At 40.9% G+C, this 19,532-nt stretch overlaps 1 protein-coding gene across 3 annotated transcripts in view; it reads right to left on the bottom strand.

The window, feature by feature from the left end:
* Positions 1-1,353: 1,353 nt before the first annotated feature.
* The window catches only part of LOC114663017 (uncharacterized), a 29,543-nt gene continuing 11,364 nt past the window's right edge, over positions 1,354-19,532 (bottom strand). The window contains exons 2-6 of one of the 3 annotated variants that reach the window (XM_051934457.1): positions 18,710-18,791; positions 18,119-18,318; positions 13,428-14,336; positions 11,423-11,695; positions 1,354-1,643 (exon numbers count right to left, since the gene is read on the bottom strand). In XM_051934457.1, the coding sequence (XP_051790417.1) occupies positions 11,452-11,695; positions 13,428-14,336; positions 18,119-18,177 (1,212 nt within the window). In that variant the 5' untranslated portion in view covers positions 18,178-18,318; positions 18,710-18,791 and the 3' untranslated portion in view covers positions 1,354-1,643; positions 11,423-11,451. Of the gene's footprint in view, positions 1,644-1,833; positions 2,992-11,422; positions 11,696-13,427; positions 14,337-18,118; positions 18,319-18,709; positions 18,792-19,532 lie in introns of those variants that run through there. The other 2 variants (XM_028816789.2, XM_028816790.2) reach the window with 2 other exon arrangements.

The following is a 19,532-nucleotide window of genomic DNA, read 5'->3' on the forward strand; positions in this document are numbered from 1 at the left end:
TATTATTGGACCCAAGTTTTTTTGTTGCAGTATATGGGGCTAAAAACCCCAAACCTTGCTTATCGTGTCTGTGTTTTATTACAGTGGCATAGTCAGCAGGATTTTGAACCCCCGAAAAGATGACAGAAGGGAAGGATTTAAACACCTAGTCTAACCACTTTGGCCAACGAGCTCCAGGCGCTCAAGGTGGACCAGGTGGCCATCAAGGCAGAGCTCGCGGACGCAAGGAGACGACTGGCAGCGGCAGAGACAGCAAAGCCGGAGCCCGCACGACCTCCGCCTCCTCCTATCATTCCACTCTCGGAGACGGATGACATTGAGTCGTATCTCTCGATCTTCGAGAGGACGGCCGCCCGCAATCAGCCCGTACTTAAAAGGCCCAGCGCAGCAGGCCTATCATGATCTTCCCAATATGACCACCTTAAGGCTGAAATCTATAAACGCTACGGCGTAACCTCCGGCCAGCAGGTGAGGGAATGGCGGCACTGGAGATTCGACCCCAGTGGCCTGGCTTGGACCCAGGCCTTCGAGTTCTGGGGCAAGATCAGGTGGTCGAGCAGGTCGTCTGCGAGGTGTTTATATAAGCCATGCCAGACTACCTTGCCCAGCAGGTCTGGAGACATCTGTTTAAGGATATGAACGGCCTTTTGGAGGTGCTTGAGTGACAACTGGCGGTGTCCCAACTCGGGGAGTCTGAGGATCCGGCTTGCGGGGTCCGACAGGGACATGTGGCCACCCTGGAACCCACCCACCATGCTCCTGAGGCTCTGGCTAAACCAAGGGACAGGCTGCCCATCACGCCGCGCTGTTTCACGTGTGGTGAGGTGGGACATATCGTCAGCTCCTATCCCCTCAACCAAGAACCCATGGACTGCAGCTGGACCAAGGGTGAGAGGTATTGTGCTCTGTCTAATCCTCTGGCCATCAACAATACGGGAGTGGTATTAATAAATGGGCACTCGGTGGTGGCGTTATTCGATTCCAGGAGTAACATTACCATTGTTGCTCGCCGTTATGTTTTACAGCGACACTGGAGAGCTCCAAACTTGAAGGTCACTTGTATACATGAGGAGACCAGGTCGTACAGGTCCGCAAAGTGCTTCATAACCTGGGAAGGGGAACCTAGAGAGATGTTTGTTGCAGTGTTGCCCGAACCCCTCTTCCTGGGGGACAAGACTGGTCAGAAAGTAACTGCGATAAAACTGTTAACACTCTGAAGCCCCAGTTGGGTCTGATTATGGAAGGGCAAAGCTCCCTCAAGCTGCTCCCACGCCGTGCTCTTCGGTGACTAGTGATGACACACTATGGTCTGAACACATTCTAGAATGTCTAAAAAGAAAGAAAACTTAAAAGAATGAAAAGTTCTGACTTGACAGTCCCAGTCACAGTGAGGCCTTATGCAGATGTATTGCTGTTGGTATAAAGGAGCCCCAGTCTCTTTTCTTGACACACTTCTGATGAATAATTCTTTGCCTGAAAGTCCTCAGAGTTATTGTGTCAGAGAGAGGATGTGCAGCATTTTTTATAATGACACTCAGTTTGTCTTCTTTCTCTCCTTCAGAGGGTCCAGAGTGCATCCCATAACTGAGCCAGCCCTTTTAATTAGCTTATTGATTCAGTGGGCCTCTCTTGAAGTGATGTTACTGGCCCATCACACCACTGTGTAGAAAAGCACACTGGTATTAAACCTGAGCGTATAAAGTCCTAAATCACTACAATAATAACTATATCACATAAAAATTCAAGAATTAAATTTTTTTTAAACAAAATTATGTCACTCGTTAATGCCTGTCCTTTCATTAATGGGAAATTACTTTTTTACACAATGCCAGCTGGTGATGGATAACTTTATTCATCCAATTAACAAAACAAGTTAAACAGTTTGCAGTGGTAGCGCTGCTGCCTCGCAGTAAGGAGACCTAGCTGTGTTCGTTTCCCTGGTAATAATAATAATAACAATTCATTACATTTATATAGCGCTTTTCTCAGTACTCAAAGCGCTGTAGGTCCTCCCTGCGTGGAGTTTGCATGTTCTCCCCAATGTCTGCGTGGGTTTCCTTCGGGTGCTCCGGTTTCCTCCCACAGTCCAAAGACATGCAGGTTAGGTGGATTGGAGATTCTGAATTTTCCCTAGTGTGTGCTTGGTGTGTGGGTGTGTGGGTGTATGTGTGTGTGCCCTATGGTGGGCTGGCACCCTGCCCGCGGTTTGGTTCCTGCCTTATGCCCTGTGTTGGCTGGGATTTGGCTCCAGCAGACCCCTGTGACCCTGTAGTTAGGATATAGTGGGTTGGATAATGGATGGATGGATGGATGGATGGATGGATGGATGGATGGATGGATGGATGGATGGATGGATGGATGGAAGTTAAATAGTTGACAATGATTAAATAAATAATCAATAATCTCAAAACCACAGTCATATGTATACATTACAAAATTATATTGCTTTCCTGGGCTGATGTTGCATGCTAGATTTATTTTCTCCAGCTTAATAAACAAAGATTTTGATATTCAAAAGAAATAAAGTAAAAATAAACATTTAGAGTTTTTCAATGCTAAAAAATCTGCACACCATCTATTAAAAGATGAGAAGCATCAAATAAACATTTCAAAAGCTAAAGTTGCATCCTAGTTGAGCACATAATTAAGCAGTCTTTAGTATGGCTTGTTTCATAATTCAGCATTCAGGGATGGTTTCTTTAAGAAGTATCAGGATAACTTGTGTTGCCTGCTGCTCGTTAATCCATCTTATTTTATTGCATTCTGTCTGAGAAACCAGAAAAATATGGCCTGTCTGAACATTTCTTCAAACAATCTTCATAGTGGCTTGTTTCAGTCATCATTCACTCAGCCAGTAATGTTTTACTGGGCTATATGTTCACAGTTTGTTGTGCATAGAAGGTATTCTTGTATCTTTACAGGCTTTCGTTTCACTGTATGTCATTGAGGAAGCTGAAACATACATTTTACTAAATCTGAGCTGAAGCTCCACTGTAAAGAAAAAAGATAAATAGACACATTTAAGTAAATGAAAAAAATGCTTAATGCAAAGAAAAAAGATGTTAAAAAGATTATCTAACAGTCTAAAGGTATTTTTTCCAAGTAAAAAGACATACAAACATGTTATGCCATACTTGACTCTCAATACCCAAAAGCTGTCTTGGCTTCAAACATGGACACATTTGGTAAATTTTTAAGCTTTTCCTCCATGTCCTATAGCCTTCAATGTAAAGTGCCAGTATGAGTGATTGATATATATATATATATATATATATATATATTTGAAGCCAAGCTATATATATATATTTTTTTTTAATTATCATCTCCAGACAGAAGAGCAGCTTCAGCGACAGACTGCTGTCACTGTCCTGCTCCACTGACAGACTGAGGAGATCGTTCCTCCCCCCAAACTATGCGGGGGGGGGGGGGGGGGGGGGGGGGTAAACGTTAACATTTAACATTATACAAAGTTATTGTCTGTTTTTCACCTGCATTATTATCAATCTTTAATTTAATATTATTTATTGTATCAGTATGCTGCTGCTGAAGAATGTGAATTTCCCATTGGGATTAATAAAGTATCTATCTATCTATCTATCTATCTATCTATCTATCTATCTATCTATCTATCTATCTATCTATCTATCTATCTATCTATCTATCTATCTATCTATCTATCTATCTATCTATCTATCTATCTATCTATCTATCTAATTTATAGAAAGGACGGCAAATGCGTATCAACACTGTGCTGTGAGCTGTTTCCTATGAAGATAATTTCTGGAAAACTGGAATGTTATCATTTAAAAATTCGTTCATCTTTGCAGCTATTATTTTTATTGAGACATGAACATATGTGCTATATTATGTATTAATAAGTTTCTTTTCCTTAAGACCAGTTAGGTCTGTATTGTACCTAGGCATCACTTCCTCATCTCTATACTTTTACTATGGAAGTAAAACCTATGAAGACATCTGATAAAGATGTGAACCAGTGAAGCACAACACCATATATGAACTTGATATCCTGGCTGCAATTCACACAAAATGCGGCAGCAAGAATCTTAACTAACAGAAGGAAATCTGAGCACATCTCACCAGTCTTAACCTCATTCCACTGGCCGCCTGTGTAATTTAGGATTGATTTTAAATACTTTTAATTGTATTTAAGGCTCTAAACAATCAAGCACATTTTTCTGTTTTCGAGTGTCTGTACCCCAACATTCCTAATCTTAATCTTGAATTCCCAAATGGGAAACATAAAGAACCCTTGATGCAACATTCTGTTTCAATGTACCAAAAATCTGGAATACTTCACCGTCAGAGATATGCTAGACAAGTATAGATGAACGTTTCGAAAAACTCCTGAAATCTCACTCTTTGATTTGTTTTTTTTTTTTCTCAATGTCTTTAGAAATGACTACAATCACTTGCATTCCTTCAAATTTTGGGTAAAAATTGGCTCTTCTAATAAAATGTTGGTAATTCTATTTGTTGCTTTAAAGTAATCACTTCTCTTTTTTTTTTCTGGTACTCGGTGGTTGCACTGTGTGTTATGGCCTTCAGATCTTAGTACACTGAAGCCATTTGCAATGCTGAGAAGGACAAAAGAGCTCTACAAGAACATCTTGCTAATGGTGACACACTCGTCGACTGTAGAATTACAAAATCAGACTTGGTGGTCTTTCGACCTTCGACTCACTTAGGTTCATTTTCTCCAACATCCCTTAACTAAAGTTTTTTTTTCCTCTTCTCTATGGTCATGTCATTATACAGTATTTTTGTTATTAAGCTAGTAATTGTGATTCTTGACTGTTTTATGTATATCTTTATCTTTATATATAATACGCTAACCTTGGCTGTCCATTTGTCTGTCCAGGATTTTAAAATCACCTGTAGCTCACAAACTGTTTGACCTATTGAACTGAAATTTGGTACACATATACTACGTGATGTCTTCTATCCAGGGCCAGATTAAGAGCTTTGGGGGCCCGTAGCACATTTCAAATTTGGTGGCCCTTTTGGTCTGCATCATCTGAACTTTAGATTCTGAACAGTTCAAACCGGACTAAATAATTATTTTACTCTCGATTATAATAAGAATCTTATAATATTTATGTGAATTTTATGTGTTGGGCCCCTAAAGTTTTGTTGTGTAAGAAATTTACAGTTTAAAAACGTAAAGATAATATTTTTAAAGACCAGTTTTTCAATGCTACACTTTTTCATTAAATATTGGGTCCACCATTTGGGGGCCCCCGAAATTGCGGGGCCCGTAGCATATGCTACATGTGCCTATTGGTTAATCCGGCACTGCTTCTATCTGCTTTCAGGTTGATGATTGACCTCCAAGGTTATTCCTCTTTTTATTTTATTTAATTGTAGAATCAACTCTCGGCAACGGCCAGCACGGCGGGCGTGCAGTGCATATGTACGGGCGCTGTTCTCATCCCTACCACCTTCACCATCACTTCTTCCACCTCTTCATATCTTAAATCATTCTTGAGGCAGATTGAAGACTTAAGTGCCAGCTTAAGTGAAAAATTAAGACAAACGTATTAAGTAATTGCAACACAAACTCTGACTTAATCAGTTTTAACGTGAAACTGTCGACGAAAGAACACAAGAAGCGGGCTGCTAGAGTGGAGAAAAGAAGAGCTGCTCAGGAAACAGCAAGCACATCAAAATCTGAGCAAATGAATGATAAATGTACAGAGAAAGAGAATGCAAACTAGGAATGCTCAAATCTGCAGTGTGCCATTACTGGTTTTCTATGTTCTTCTTCTTGTTTCGGATGCTCCTGTTAGGGATTGCCACAGCGGATCATCTTCTTCCATATCTTACTGTCCTCTGCATCTTGCTCTGTCACACCCATCACCTGCATGTCCCCTCTCACCACAACCATAAACCTTCTCTTAGGCCTTCCTCTTTTTCTTTTCCCTGACAGCTCTATCCTTAGTATCCTTCTCCCAATATACCCAGCATCTCTCCTCTGCACATGTCCAAACCAACGCAATCTCGCCTCTCCGACTTTGTCTCCCAACCGTCCAACTTGAGCTGACCTTCTAATGTCCTCATTTCTAATCCTGTCCATCCTCGTCACACCCAGTGCAAATCTTAGCATCTTTAACTCTGCCACCTCCAGCTCTGTCTCCTGCTTTCTGGTCAGTCCCACCGTCTCCTACCCTTATAACATAGCTGGTCTCACTACCGTCCTGTAGACCTTCCCTTTCACTCTTGTTGATATCCGTCTGTCACAAATCACTCCTGACACTCTTCTTCACCCATTCCACCCTGCCAGCACTCTCTTCATCACTTCTCTTCCACAATCCCCATTACTCTGTACTGTTGATCCCAAGTATTTAAACTCATCCACCTTCACCAACTCTACTCCCTGCATCCTCACCATTCCACTGACCTCCCTCTCATTCACACACATGTATTCTGTCTTGTTCCTACAATTAACTATTTTTAGTTTTGGGTCCCTTTGTAAGTACTTTAGCCATTATTGTTGTAGAACATTTCAAGCTCCTTTCATGTGTCGAATGAAAACAACAGGCTCAACAATTTATCCCACATAAAACAAGGATTTATTTATGATTCTACAAGTAGAATTGAAGCACTTGATAGAATACTGATGTAATGTCAATTTGTCTGCCCTTTTCTCTGACCACAGTCACCTTTATATGCTCTTCATCATCACGCGATGCCATGGTGGAATGATTTTATTAAAGTTTATTACTTGTCAGTCAAGCAGGTTTTTTTACCAGATATGCTGAATTTCCAGTCTTTGCAGTTCTTTATCTAATGCCATCTCAAAGGTCAATGCTGTGCCTGCTATTAAAGAATCAGCTAATAACAAGTTTCAGATTTAATGGATTAACAGTTTAAGATTTTTATACTAAAAATAAGGTTACTTTGATACTTTAACACATGTACTGTATGAAGTATGAATAGTGCACATGTGAGACTATCTTATGTGCATGAGATCATTTTTGTGTGGCGTTGAGAAAGTTTCCCATGCTCACAAGATCTTTTTTGTATGCACATGTGATAGTGTTTCTGGGATACACACGTTCCTCTAGGTGTTCCACACTAGGGGCTCCATATATTTCTGGTAGACCTTTTCGACTTCCAGAGCTGTAACTTTTTAATTGTGTAGCCTATTAGAAAGTTGATACGGGCATGAAATTTATAGGCCTATATGTGAAGCAGGGTCTTTCCCATAAAGGCATCAAGATGTTCAATGTCTTACTTTGGAACATTTCTTGACTTCAAAAGATCTATAAAGTCATTCTTCTCCATCATTAATGTAGTCGGAATCTGTATCACAACTCCTTACTTCCAGGATTGACAGGATGTGGCCCCAAATCAAATACATTTCTGTCTATGATTTCCCATGCGGGCACAAAAAGCACACAATATTTTCTATATGGAAAACGTAATGGGTGTGCCCCCGATACTATCACGTGAGCGCACAGAAAGATCTTGTGAGTATGCAAAACTTTCTTGTGCACATGCAACAAGATCTTATGATTCCAGGATATTTTCCTGTGAGTATGCATATCTTTCTGTGAGCACAAGAAAAAAAGATTTCTTTGCTTTCTTTTTGCCCATGTCCCTTTAGGGGGTCCATACTATAGAAATAAATGTTGTTGTAATGAAAAAATCATGAGGCTTGAAAATCATTAAGAGGGAAATCTCCAATTTGCGATATGGTTCATGGGGTTCAGATGTGTAACCTAACAGACATTTCATGCTAAAGGAGGAACTTTGGAGATCATATATCCCAAAGGATATTATAATTAGTTAAACAGTCATTTTTGGTGTACACATTGAATCATATTTCTGTTTTAACAGCACAACAGCAGCATGGTGGTACAGTGGCTAGCAGTTTCCTCAAAGTTGAAGAGACCTGAACTCTTGGCCTGGTAACTGACTGTATGGAGGTTTGAATGTTCACCTCAGTTCTCTAAGGGTTTTGCTTTTACAATCCAAAATATTTGCACATTAATTCATTGATGTTATTTGGATGACTTAGTAAGCCGAGAGTGGCAGCCTTTTTCAGCAGCTCCGTGTATGACTGTATGTGTATGTGTACTTTTCTACTTTTATTTTTCTATTTTTATTTATTGAACACTCCTATCACTTTATTTTATGTAGATCCGTTCCCTGGACACACTTACTTTTACAACGTGGACATGGATTTTTACACGCCGAGACTCGTCTATTCAAGTACTCAACTCCGAGCGCTGAGAACAAATGCCAGTGCCGGTGTGGTTCCCTATTTACCCGACGAGGTAAGAAGGCGGTATCGTGGCAGCAGAGCCGGCACTAAGCTAAAAATGAAGCGGCTTGTGAGAAAGTGGAGCTACAAACCTGCAGTGCCTTCTGTGATTCTGGGAAATGTGAACTCAATCTCAAATAAGATCGACGAACTGGCTGCGCTGGTGAAAAATGTCAGGACCTACAGAGAATGCAGTTTGTTGTGCTTTTGCGAAACGTGGCTAACTACCACCATCCCAGATGTTAACGTGGAGCTACCCGGGTTTAGCACAGTTAGAGCAGACAGAGATGCAAGTACCTGCGGGAAACAAAAAGGAGGAGGACTCGCTCTCTATGTTAATACACGGTGGTGTAACTCTGGACATGTTAACGTCAAAGTCTCCACTTGCTGCAGGGACATCGAACTGTTGGCCGTAAGTTTACATCCCTATTACTTGCCCAGAGAGTTTGGACACGTCATTGTTGTTATTGTATACATCCCTCCTCGGGCGGACTTGGAGACAGCGAGTGACATCATCCATTCTGCTGTTGCTAAGTTACAAACGCAGCACCCTGAGGCACTTGTGCTAATCGCTGGAGACTTTAACCATGTGACGCTGGACAAAACATCACCTGCCTTCTCCCAGTATGTGGACTGCAACACCCAGGGAAATAAGACTATTGATTTACTGTATGCAAACGTTAAAGATGCATACAGCGCCACCCTGCTGCCTGCGCTTGGGAAAGCAGATCATAACCTGGTTCTGCTTCTGCCTCACTACAAACCCAGAGTGAGGGTCCTACCTGCAACCACACACTCATTCAGGAAGTGGTCCCCTGAGGCTGAGCAGGCACTGAGAGAATGTTTTGGAACTACAGACTGGGATATCCTGCAGGGATCACATAGTGAGAACATTGAGGAGGTTGTTGACTGCACTACTGACTACATCAACTTCTGTATGGACACTGTAGTTCCAGTAAGAACTGTACACTGCTATGCTAACAACAAGCCATGGACTACAAGTGACATCAAGGGCCTTTTGAACCAGAAGAAAAGGGCTTTTAAAGGCGGTGATCAGCATGAGCTCAAGCGCGTGCAGAAGGAACTCCGAGTCCAGCTCAGGGCGGCTAAGGAGCAGTACAGGAGAAAGCTGGAGCAGAAGTTGCAGAATAACAGCATGAAGGAAGTGTAGGATGGGATGAAGATCATCACTGGCTGCAGCTCGAAGCGGGGTACTACCATCGAGAGAGACGTGAAGAGAGCAAACCAAATGAACAACTTCTTTAACAGGTTTGACCAACCTAACACACTCTCACTCTCACCTCGGAGTACTGCACCCTCCACAAATCCTTCTGCTGATACCAGCATAGGAGAGACATCCCCACCCATAATTACAACAGCGCAAGTGAGCAGAGAGCTGAGGAGACTTCGTGCCAGCAAAGCAGCGGGTCCAGATAGAATATCGCCATGACTGCTGAAGGTCTGTGTGTTGGAGCTGGGGCGTCCTCTACAGCGCATCTTCAACCTGATCCTGGAACAGGGGAGAGTCCCGAGGCTTTGGAAAACATCTTGCATCACCCCAGTCCCAAAGGTATCACGTCCTAGTGAGCTGAATGACTTCCGGCCTGTTGCTCTGACATCACATGTGATGAAGACCATGGAGAGGCTGCTGCTTCACCACCTGAGGCCACAGGTTCAACACGCCCTCGACCCTCTGCAGTTTGCATATCAGGAGAAGGTGGGAGCGGAGGATCCCATCATCTACATGCTACACCGAGCCCTCTCCGACTTGGACAGAGGCAGTGGTGCTGTAAGAATTATGTTTCTAGACTTAGCTAGCGCCTTCAACACAATCCAACCTCTGCTCCTTAGGGACAAGCTGACAGAGATGGGAGTAGACTCATACCTAGTGGCATGGATCGTCGACTATCTTAAAGACAGACCTCAGTATGTGCGTTTTGGGAACTGCACGTCTGACATTGTGGTCAGCAACACAGGAGCGCCACAAGGGACTGTACTTTCTCCGGTCCTGCTCAGCCTATATACATTGGACTTCCAATACAACTCAGAGTCCTGCCACATGCAAAAGTTCGTTGATGACACTGCTATCGTGGGCTGCATCAGGAGTGGGCAGGAGGAGGAGTATAGGGACCTAATCAATGAGTTTGTTAAATGGTGCGACTCAAACCACCTACACCTGAACACCAGCAAAACGAAGGAGCTGGTGGTGGATTTTAGGAGGCCCAGACCCCTAATGGACCCCATGATCATCAAAGGTGACTGTGTGCAGATGGTGCAGACCTATAAACACCTGGGAGTGCAGCTGGATGATAAATTAGACTGGACTGCCAATACTGATGCTCTGTGTAAGAAAGGACAGAGCTGGTTATACTTCCTTAGAAGGCTGGCGTCCTTCAACATCTGCAATAAGATGCTGCAGATGTTCTATCAGACGGTTGTAGCGAGCGCCCTCTTCTACGCGGTGGTGTGCTGGGGAGGCAGCATAAAGAAGAAAGACGCCTCACGCCTGGACAAACTGGTGAGGAAGGCAGGCTCTATTGTTGGCATGGAGCTGGACAGTTTGACATCTGTGTCAGAGCGACGGGCGCTCAGCAGGCTCCTGTCAATTATGGAGAATCCACTACATCCATTAAACAGGATCATCTCCAGACAGAAGAGCAGCTTCAGTGATAGACTGCTGTCACTGTCCTGCTCCACTAATAGACTGAGAAGATCGTTCCTCCCCCAAACTATGCGACTCTTCAATTCCACCGGGGGGGTAAACGTTAACATTTAACATTATACATAGTTATTGTCTGTTTTTCACCTGCATTATTATCAATCTTTAATTTAATATTGTTTTTTGTACCAGTAAGGTGCGGCTGGAGTATGTGAATTTCCCCTTGGGATTAATAAAGCATCTATCTATCTATCTATCTATCTATCTATCTATCTATCTATCTATCTATCTATCTATCTATCTATCTATCTATCTATCTATCTATCTATCTATCTATCTATCTATCTATCTATCTATCTATCTATCTATCTATCTATCTATCTATCTATCTATCTATCTATCTAGTTGAATAACAAAATAAACACACATTGTTAAATGTCTGCAATGTGAGGCAATGGTTAGAGCTGCTGACTCACCTCTCCTGGGTCTTGGGCTCAGAATTTGGTCATTTTACTCTCTGTGTGAAGTTTTGTGCTCTCACAGTGACATGGTGGATTTTCCTTGGGTCCTCGTGTCTTCTTTTAGATGCCAGAAATCCAGAGAATAACTTGACTGCTGGTATTATTTGTAATTTAGTTTGGTATGACTGAGGTGATGTGTAAGTAGGCCTGGTGTTCCAATGAGGTTCCATTGAGGGATAGCTTCTCTCTTGTGAGCTTGATCTCATTTGTATCCAGTATTTTGTGAGCCTGTAATATAATAGATATATATATTTAGTGAAGGTCTGTGATATGGTTTGCAAATTTGTAGCTAGAAATCCACAAAGGGAGAAAATTAGTCACATATCTTAAAATAATTTTTCATTCCTAAGCCTTCAACAACCTACCAGGTGTCATCATCAGAGCAAAAATGATTAGACATACAGGAATTAAAAGCAATACATAGCAAAATAAATAAGGTGTGGTGCAGAGGGTGTTGTTCATAATGTCGACCCGGCACAGACTGACACAGAGGCATGTGTATAATATACAGTCTTTTTTATTTTTCTTCAGCTGGATGGCACGTCTTCCCCATAATCCCTCCAGCCACAACACAGTCCCACAAGCACTTACAGCACAAAGACTTTTCTCCCAACTTTGGCACCAACACTCCTCCCAGGCAACCTCATCCTCTTCCTCCCGATTCTGGCTCCTGAGTGGTGGATGCTGGCCCTTTTCATAGCCCACCCAGAAGTGCTCCAGGTGCTTGATCACCTGTGGCTAATTGCACTTCCGGGTGGGGCCGTAGAATCGTTCACCTGGGCTGTTGGAAGGAGACAGCCCCCCCTAGCGGCCACACCGGGCCCCAACCAAGCTGTGGAGGACTCCATATCTCATGGAGCGCTGCGGGAGGTTGGGGAATCAGCGTCGGCCAGGGAGGCTGCCACCAAGCGCCCCGGGGGAGGTATTGAGCTGTCCATGGCTGTTCCCCCGGAACATACACAGCAGGGGCGTCCCAGTCGGGCATGGGACCTGGCCGTTCGTCACAACACATACTTTATATATATATTTATACTGTATATATATATATATATATAACATTCAACATTTGTCTGTTATTATATCTGTCCACTTTTAACAAGGGAACTACTTAAAGTATTTGCTTGAACATTCTGGTTGATTTTACAACCTCTCTCATCATGCTAAGTATCATAGTTCGCTTGTAGTACCAATTTATTTGTGCGAATCTGAGAGAGACGTGGTGGACTGAGGGGAGGGGAGTGGGGCCCCTCACATGCCACCATTGGCATGTACCTTACAGCCACTTAGCTAGCGAACGAGAGAACTACTTAACGTTTTTTTTTTTGTAGAATTTGCTTGAACATTCTAGTTAATTTTGTGACTTCTCTCATTGCTGTCTCTTGCAGGAGCGATATATTTGTGCTAATCCGAGATAGAGGCTGTTGGACGAAGGGAGGGAGTAGCGTGACGTCGGGAGTGGGGAGTCAGTCTACCTCTGTGTTTTAGAGAGTAACTTGCCCATGCTTAGCTAGCAGTACATTTTTGTTTTTTTTTTGTCCTATTTCACTACTACGCATGCGGGAATGGCTAGTTTTTTTTCATTCCTAAGCCTTCAACAACCTACCAGGTGTCATCATCAGAGCAAAAATGATTAGACATACAGGAATTAAAAGCAATACATAGCAAAATAAATAAGGTGTGGTGCAGAGGGTGTTGTTCATAAAGTCGACCCGGCACAGACTGACACAGAGGCATGTGTATAATATACAGTCTTTTTTATTTTTCTTCTACATCATTTTTAAGTGGGTATTTGAAAGCTGTAATGGAAATTCTGAGGTACTGTATGTGACTGTTGTAATATGACATGTGCAAAGCTTGGAAAACTCTTAGCCATGTCTACTAACTGCTCAAAAAGTTCATTCAAGGGTGGTCATCACCCATTCTGGGAAACACTATTAATACAGAGAATTAAAACACTTACTGTTGAGGGATAAAATCCTTTGCCAGGGCTTTCTGGTTGTTGATTGCATCCTCTTTCCCTTTTTGCAGAACCTCATAAAGGTGTTTGTATGACTGCAGCTCTCTCCGCAGCTCAGCCACCGTCCTCCTTATAATTTCTGCAGTTTCATTCTTTTTACCTTTAGCCAGGGATATGCTGTTTGTGCAGATTCTGTAAAGATCCCAAACTATAAAAACACTACTACCAACCCCACCCATTATTTTTAGTGCTCCTGTTCCCGTTCCTCTCAGTCCTACAGCTGCACCATCACTCACTGTATCTCCAATTCTAGTCAAATTGGCGATGTCGTCTGCCATGTTTACTGCAGCTTTGCCTAACCCCACTCCTGATCCAGCAGCTTTGATACCAGCATATGACATTTCAGTCTCATCTGTTTTTAGATGATTTTTTTGGATCATCTTTATTAAATATTCCGGTTTACATATTTCCGAAACCTTGTTGAAAACTAGTTCTTGTTTTCTGAGGCTTTCATCAATAGGCTCTATTGTCTTTTTATACTTGTTCAGGATTTCCTCAACTTTATTCTTCTTTACTGCATTACAAGCCCCTTCGGTGATGTTTGTTACTAAATCTCCCACACCTGCACCTGCTCCAACTGCAGTTCCTACTATACTGAGTATTGAGGAGACTCCAAGTGTGACAGGTGTCAAGACCAAGCCAATGATACACAGCACACCGCCTGCTATGCCAACAGTGCCTGTAGACACGCTGACAATCGAGACATTTCTCTTTACTGTGTCCATTGCAGACGCAATCTCCTCTATTTTTCCAAGACATTCTTCCAGAGCTTCCTGATGTTCTGAAAACGTCTTCAGAAAAGGGGCTGAAAACTTCTGGTAAATCAGGTTAGTCCTCAATTCTGGGGTGTTTCTGTTATTAGAAAATTTAAAACAAATGTTAAATCTAATGTGTATAACATGACCACATCTATACCTCTATACATTCTTAAACCCACCAAATTGAACTCATTGTCATGGGGTGGAGAGCCTACCCTGGCAGTACTGGATAAAATGAAGGAAATAATCATAAACTGGACAATCCTGGGGGCACGTTAGAGTTGACACATAACCTAATACAACCGTTTTGGGGAATAAAATCAGAATATCTGTGGGAAATAAAAACAAAAACACACAGACACACAGAGGATGTGCAAGGAGAAGAATATGGTGTTGGAATTGAAAGCTGGACAGGAGCCAAAGGCAACAGGGCTGTCCACCATAACACTATGTTGTCCATTACCTTGTCCAGTAACTCAGAAAAAGTTTAAGTGGAATTTTATGATGGGACATTTTCTTAAATTTCAAGAACTATTTGGTTTGTTTAAATGTCAATGGTCTTTTATTTTAAGTCTGCTCATCGAACATTAACTAGTAGATTAGGGGTTACCATCTCCGGTCCTGGAGGGCCCCAATGACTACAGGTTTTCATTCTAACCCTTTTCTTAATTAATGCACTGTTCTTTTCTGCTAATTAACCTCTTTTGAATTCATTTGAATTGACTTGTTTTTTAAGATTTGTTCCCCTCAGTTTCTTCATTTCTTTTTTTTAAATGGCACCCAAACAGAAATGAAATGTGAAGTGAGGGAGCCAACAGAAGACCAACTAAGTAGGGCCTCAAACTCCAAACAATTTCACTCTAACCAGCTGCTTAATTAGGAGCTGATTCTTCTTGTTAATTTAATTTAATTTAATCTGTATAATTTAATTCCTGATACTCTGTATATCCAATTCATTATAATAACTATTCATTCAAAATCTGTACTAACCCCTACTCTCTCTTCTGTTTCCTTTTCCGGTTTCCTTTTGGTGGTGGCGCAACCACCACCATCTACCCAAAGCACCATGATGTTCCAACAATGATGGATGGATTAAAAGCCAGAAGTCTGTATGACCATCAGCATCAAGTGACTCCGTGAGAGCCCTAACTACAAAGAGGACTATTTCATTTATGTTAGGTAGAATGCCCAGAGGGGACTGGGCGGTCTCGTGGCCTGGAACCACTACAGATTTTATTTTTTCTCCAGCTTTCTGGAGTTTTTTGTTTTGTTTTTTCTGTCCACCCTGGCCATCGGACCTTACTCCTGTCTATGTTAACTAATGTTGTCTTATTTTAATTTTGTATTTTGTCTTTTATTTTTCTTTTCTTCGTTATGTAAAGCACTTTGAGCTACTTTTTGTATGAAAATGTGTTATATAAATAAATGTTGTTGTTGTTAGTTAAACCCATTCTTTAATTCCATGGCTTGCTGCTGTTCTCCTTGTGTAGTAGCAGACATTTCCAAAATTGTTGATGCTTGGGGACCTAAGCAGATCAGCATTCCTTAGACATTCACCTTTCTTTATTTTCAGATATTGTATGATGGACACAGTTTGCTGGTCCTGTTTTGGTTTATTTTGTATCTCATTATTATTTGGCTTCTAATTTAGGAAAAAGAAACAAGTAAGGGGTCTGAGTCTTCTAGAGCAAGTCAAGTAAAATTAATTCAAAAGAAGTTAATTAGCAGCAAAAACTGGTCACTGATTAAGAAAAGATTTAGAATGAAAACCTGCATCCACTGCGGCCCTCCAGGACTGGAGTTGGGGACCCCTATAGCAGATAGTAATATTCCTTACAATAAATCTATCAACATTGACCATTTGTTGGGCAGAATGTTAGTGAAGCAGTTATTGCTACTTCTTCATGAACCCCTGGATTCAAACGCTATAGCCAGTTGTTGTCTATGTGTAGTCTGCATGATCTCGCTGTATCTGTGGGTATCTTTTGTTCAGCTATTCTGGTTTTCTTCCCACACTCCCAGACATATATTGGTTAGTTCAGTTACTAATTCCACATTAGCCTGTGTGCGTGTGTGTGTGTGAATGGACCTTACAATAAACTTGTCCTTGTCCAGGGATGTTTCCTTCCTTGCACCTAGAAAAGTTTTTACCCTCCTCAAAACTATAGTAAATAGGCATAGAAATTCTACAGTATTTCTTTTTGTCCCATCGATTGATTAATTTTTCCCCAGCCATCTGCTGAAGTACATATGTATATAAAGGATTTCTCTGTGATTTTATGCTTGATTTATTGTGAAATCCTCTTCTTTTTATGTGGAACGTTTATTGAGGATTGTACTATGCACAGAAATGAAAATATGCAGAGCAGAAATGAATTAAGCTAAGGGAGTGCACTTTTACGAAACATTGTTTTTTTGATGTTCTTTTGCCATTGTTTCATTTTGCTGTGTATTTGTAATATGTAGCATTATGATAATGGTATAGTACAATGTCATTTAGAACAATAGAACAACCTAGAGGAGAACAGGCCCTGACAGAAGAACTGACAGAAGTTGGTCAGTGTTTTACGACTTAACTACCTGCATATCCTTTCTTCCTTGTTTGTCTGAAACTACTGTTCTGCGTCTGTTGAAACTACGGAGATGGTAGCTACAGAGACACAAGAAGAGGAAGCTGGCATGCTGCCGACTTTCTCTATCTGGCATTTTTCGTCCAGGGAGGAGGAGGAAGAAGCCAGGCCATCGCTGTCTCCATTCAAAGGCCATGCAGGAGTAAAGACCAAGCCTGACCAGAATATCAGACAGCGAGCCACTTGGTAGCAGCATCTACTTAGATTATGATGGTATTTTTGTTACATTCATTTTACTTTGTTCATTATTTGAGGCATATGGTGGTGGCTCTGAGGCTAGGGATATGCACTGCCAATCAGAAGGTTGCCAGTTCGAATCCTGTAAATGCCAACAGGGACTCTGCTCTGTTGGGCCCTTGAGCAAGGCCCTTAACCTGCAATTGCTGAGCGCTTTGGGTAGTGAGAAAAGCACTATATAAATGCAAAGTACAATGCACGTGTTTTACTTTCTCCTGCCTCTTCAGGTACTTTATGCAGTTGCCTGGGTTATAGAAATGAAAAGAAAGTGTGTAGTGATGAACTACAACTACAGTTAATCCTGATAGTGTGGCAAAGGTAAGAGATTTTGGGGCAGTCTGTTAAGGTCTACATAATAAAAAGTAAAACAGGGAATGGGATCACCTTAGCACTCTAGCACAATAAAACAAACTTCATTAACATAATGCAGTGGATCTCAACAGGCATTGGAACTGTTAATATCTTTAAAAGCATGCATGATCACAACTTCCTTAAACTGGCATAACTTAGCTTTCCCCTTTGTAGCTCATCATCTTATTAGGTACAACACGTGAATTGAGTAGAATGCCATTTCTGTTTTCACTTATGAGATGCTATTAACTAAACTGATAATATTAATTAGATAGATAGATAGATAGATAGATAGATAGATAGATAGATAGATAGATAGATAGATAGATAGATAGATAGATAGATAGATAGATAGATAGATAGATAGATAGATAGATAGATAGATAGATAGATAGATAGATAGATAGATAGATAGATACTTTATTAATCCCAAAGGGAAATTCACATACTCCAGCAGCAGCATACTGATACAAAAACAATATTAAATTAAAGAGTAATAAAAATGCAGGTATAACAGACAATAACTTTGAATAATGTTAACGTTTACCCCCCTGGGTGGAATTGAAGAGTCACATAGTTTGGGGGAGATAATTAACATATCTCAAAACTGAAAGACAAAATATGTAGCAGTTAATCAAATAAAGACCTGATCCAATACCTTATTTTTTCCAGTTGATGAAGATGGTTGGTCATCTCAAGAAAGCAGGTGTCATCCATGATGATGTAAGAATTAAAACAATTGTATAAATTGCCAGTAATAAAAATGAATAATCCGTAAGGTATACTGTGGAGCACTTCGACTTATCAATTTTAATTCTCGGTCTCCTTCTTGTACCTTCTTTTGTGGATTACAAATCTCTAAAACAAGCAAGGAGTTGGTAGTGAATTTGGTTTGCTTAATTAAAAATATAGTATACAGCTTAATCCAGCCTAAATAATGAGTGTGAAAATTGACAAGCTCAGTGTAAAGTAAATTATTTCTACTTTCATTATTACTCAAAGAGGGGAAGTAAGCTATAAATATTAACGTTTCCTGCTTTTGCTTAACAAGGAAGAAATATAATAAATCTGAAAACTAGCACCAGCTGTGAATATTCTAATGAAATGTGATATTTGGTTTTAATAGGCAGAGAGAAAGGGAACAGCAAAGACACATAAATATAAGTGCTGATTTTATTTTATTGAAATCAATAAATGACTGATGGTCAACAAAACAGAGCATAGTTGTGTTTTAAAACTACGTACATACCAGGTAAATAGCTGGCTATTCAGTGGTTCTCTCACTTAATGCACCAAATCGGGGAGGTTGCACTCATAATGTTTCTCCATACCTGAAATAATGCCAGAGACGCACTAAGTATTAAATAAAAATTATAATTTCATTACAAGGGGGGAACACAAAGTGCAAAGAAAGAAAAGACAACATAAACACAAGTGACATTATCTTGATCTTCCTATCACTCAAAAAAATGTTGGTTCTTTAATGGCACCTCACGGTTCTTCATTGAGCCATTTCTTGACAAAGAACCATTTCATTCTGTGTAGGTTTCGTTGTATGTAAAGTTGGTTCTTTGTGCTTTTGAAAAAATTCCTAATATGTAGAAAAAAATAAAATCTTTAATGTATGGTAGGCTGCAGGATATAGCAAATTAAGAAAACCTGGACTTAGTGTGTGCTATTGTATTTTAAAGAGTCCTTTATAAATCAGGAGCTATTGCTATTTCACAAATTTGTTATCTATTCATGGTTATTTACTGAATGGAGCTTGTTGTGGATCTCAATAAAAAAAAGGTTCTTTCTGGAACCTTCACATGAATGGGTCTTTTGGGAACAATTGGTTCCCCTATGGCATCGTTCTGAATTAATTGCTATGGCACCTTTATTTTTAAGGGTGTACTCAGGTATTTGCTCTCCAATCTGCTGGATGAGGTGCCTGACCTCACTGCTCACAACTAAGTTGCCAGCAAACAATTTCTCTCTATCTATCTTTTGGATGATCCCATCCTTTGCTTCTTGTCTGCTTTCATTCCTCCTGAATTATTCTCGTAATGTTAAATTTAATCTGCTCCCTG

The sequence above is a fragment of the Erpetoichthys calabaricus genome, chromosome 12, assembly GCF_900747795.2.
Source record: "Erpetoichthys calabaricus chromosome 12, fErpCal1.3, whole genome shotgun sequence".
NCBI lineage: Eukaryota > Metazoa > Chordata > Cladistia > Polypteriformes > Polypteridae > Erpetoichthys > Erpetoichthys calabaricus.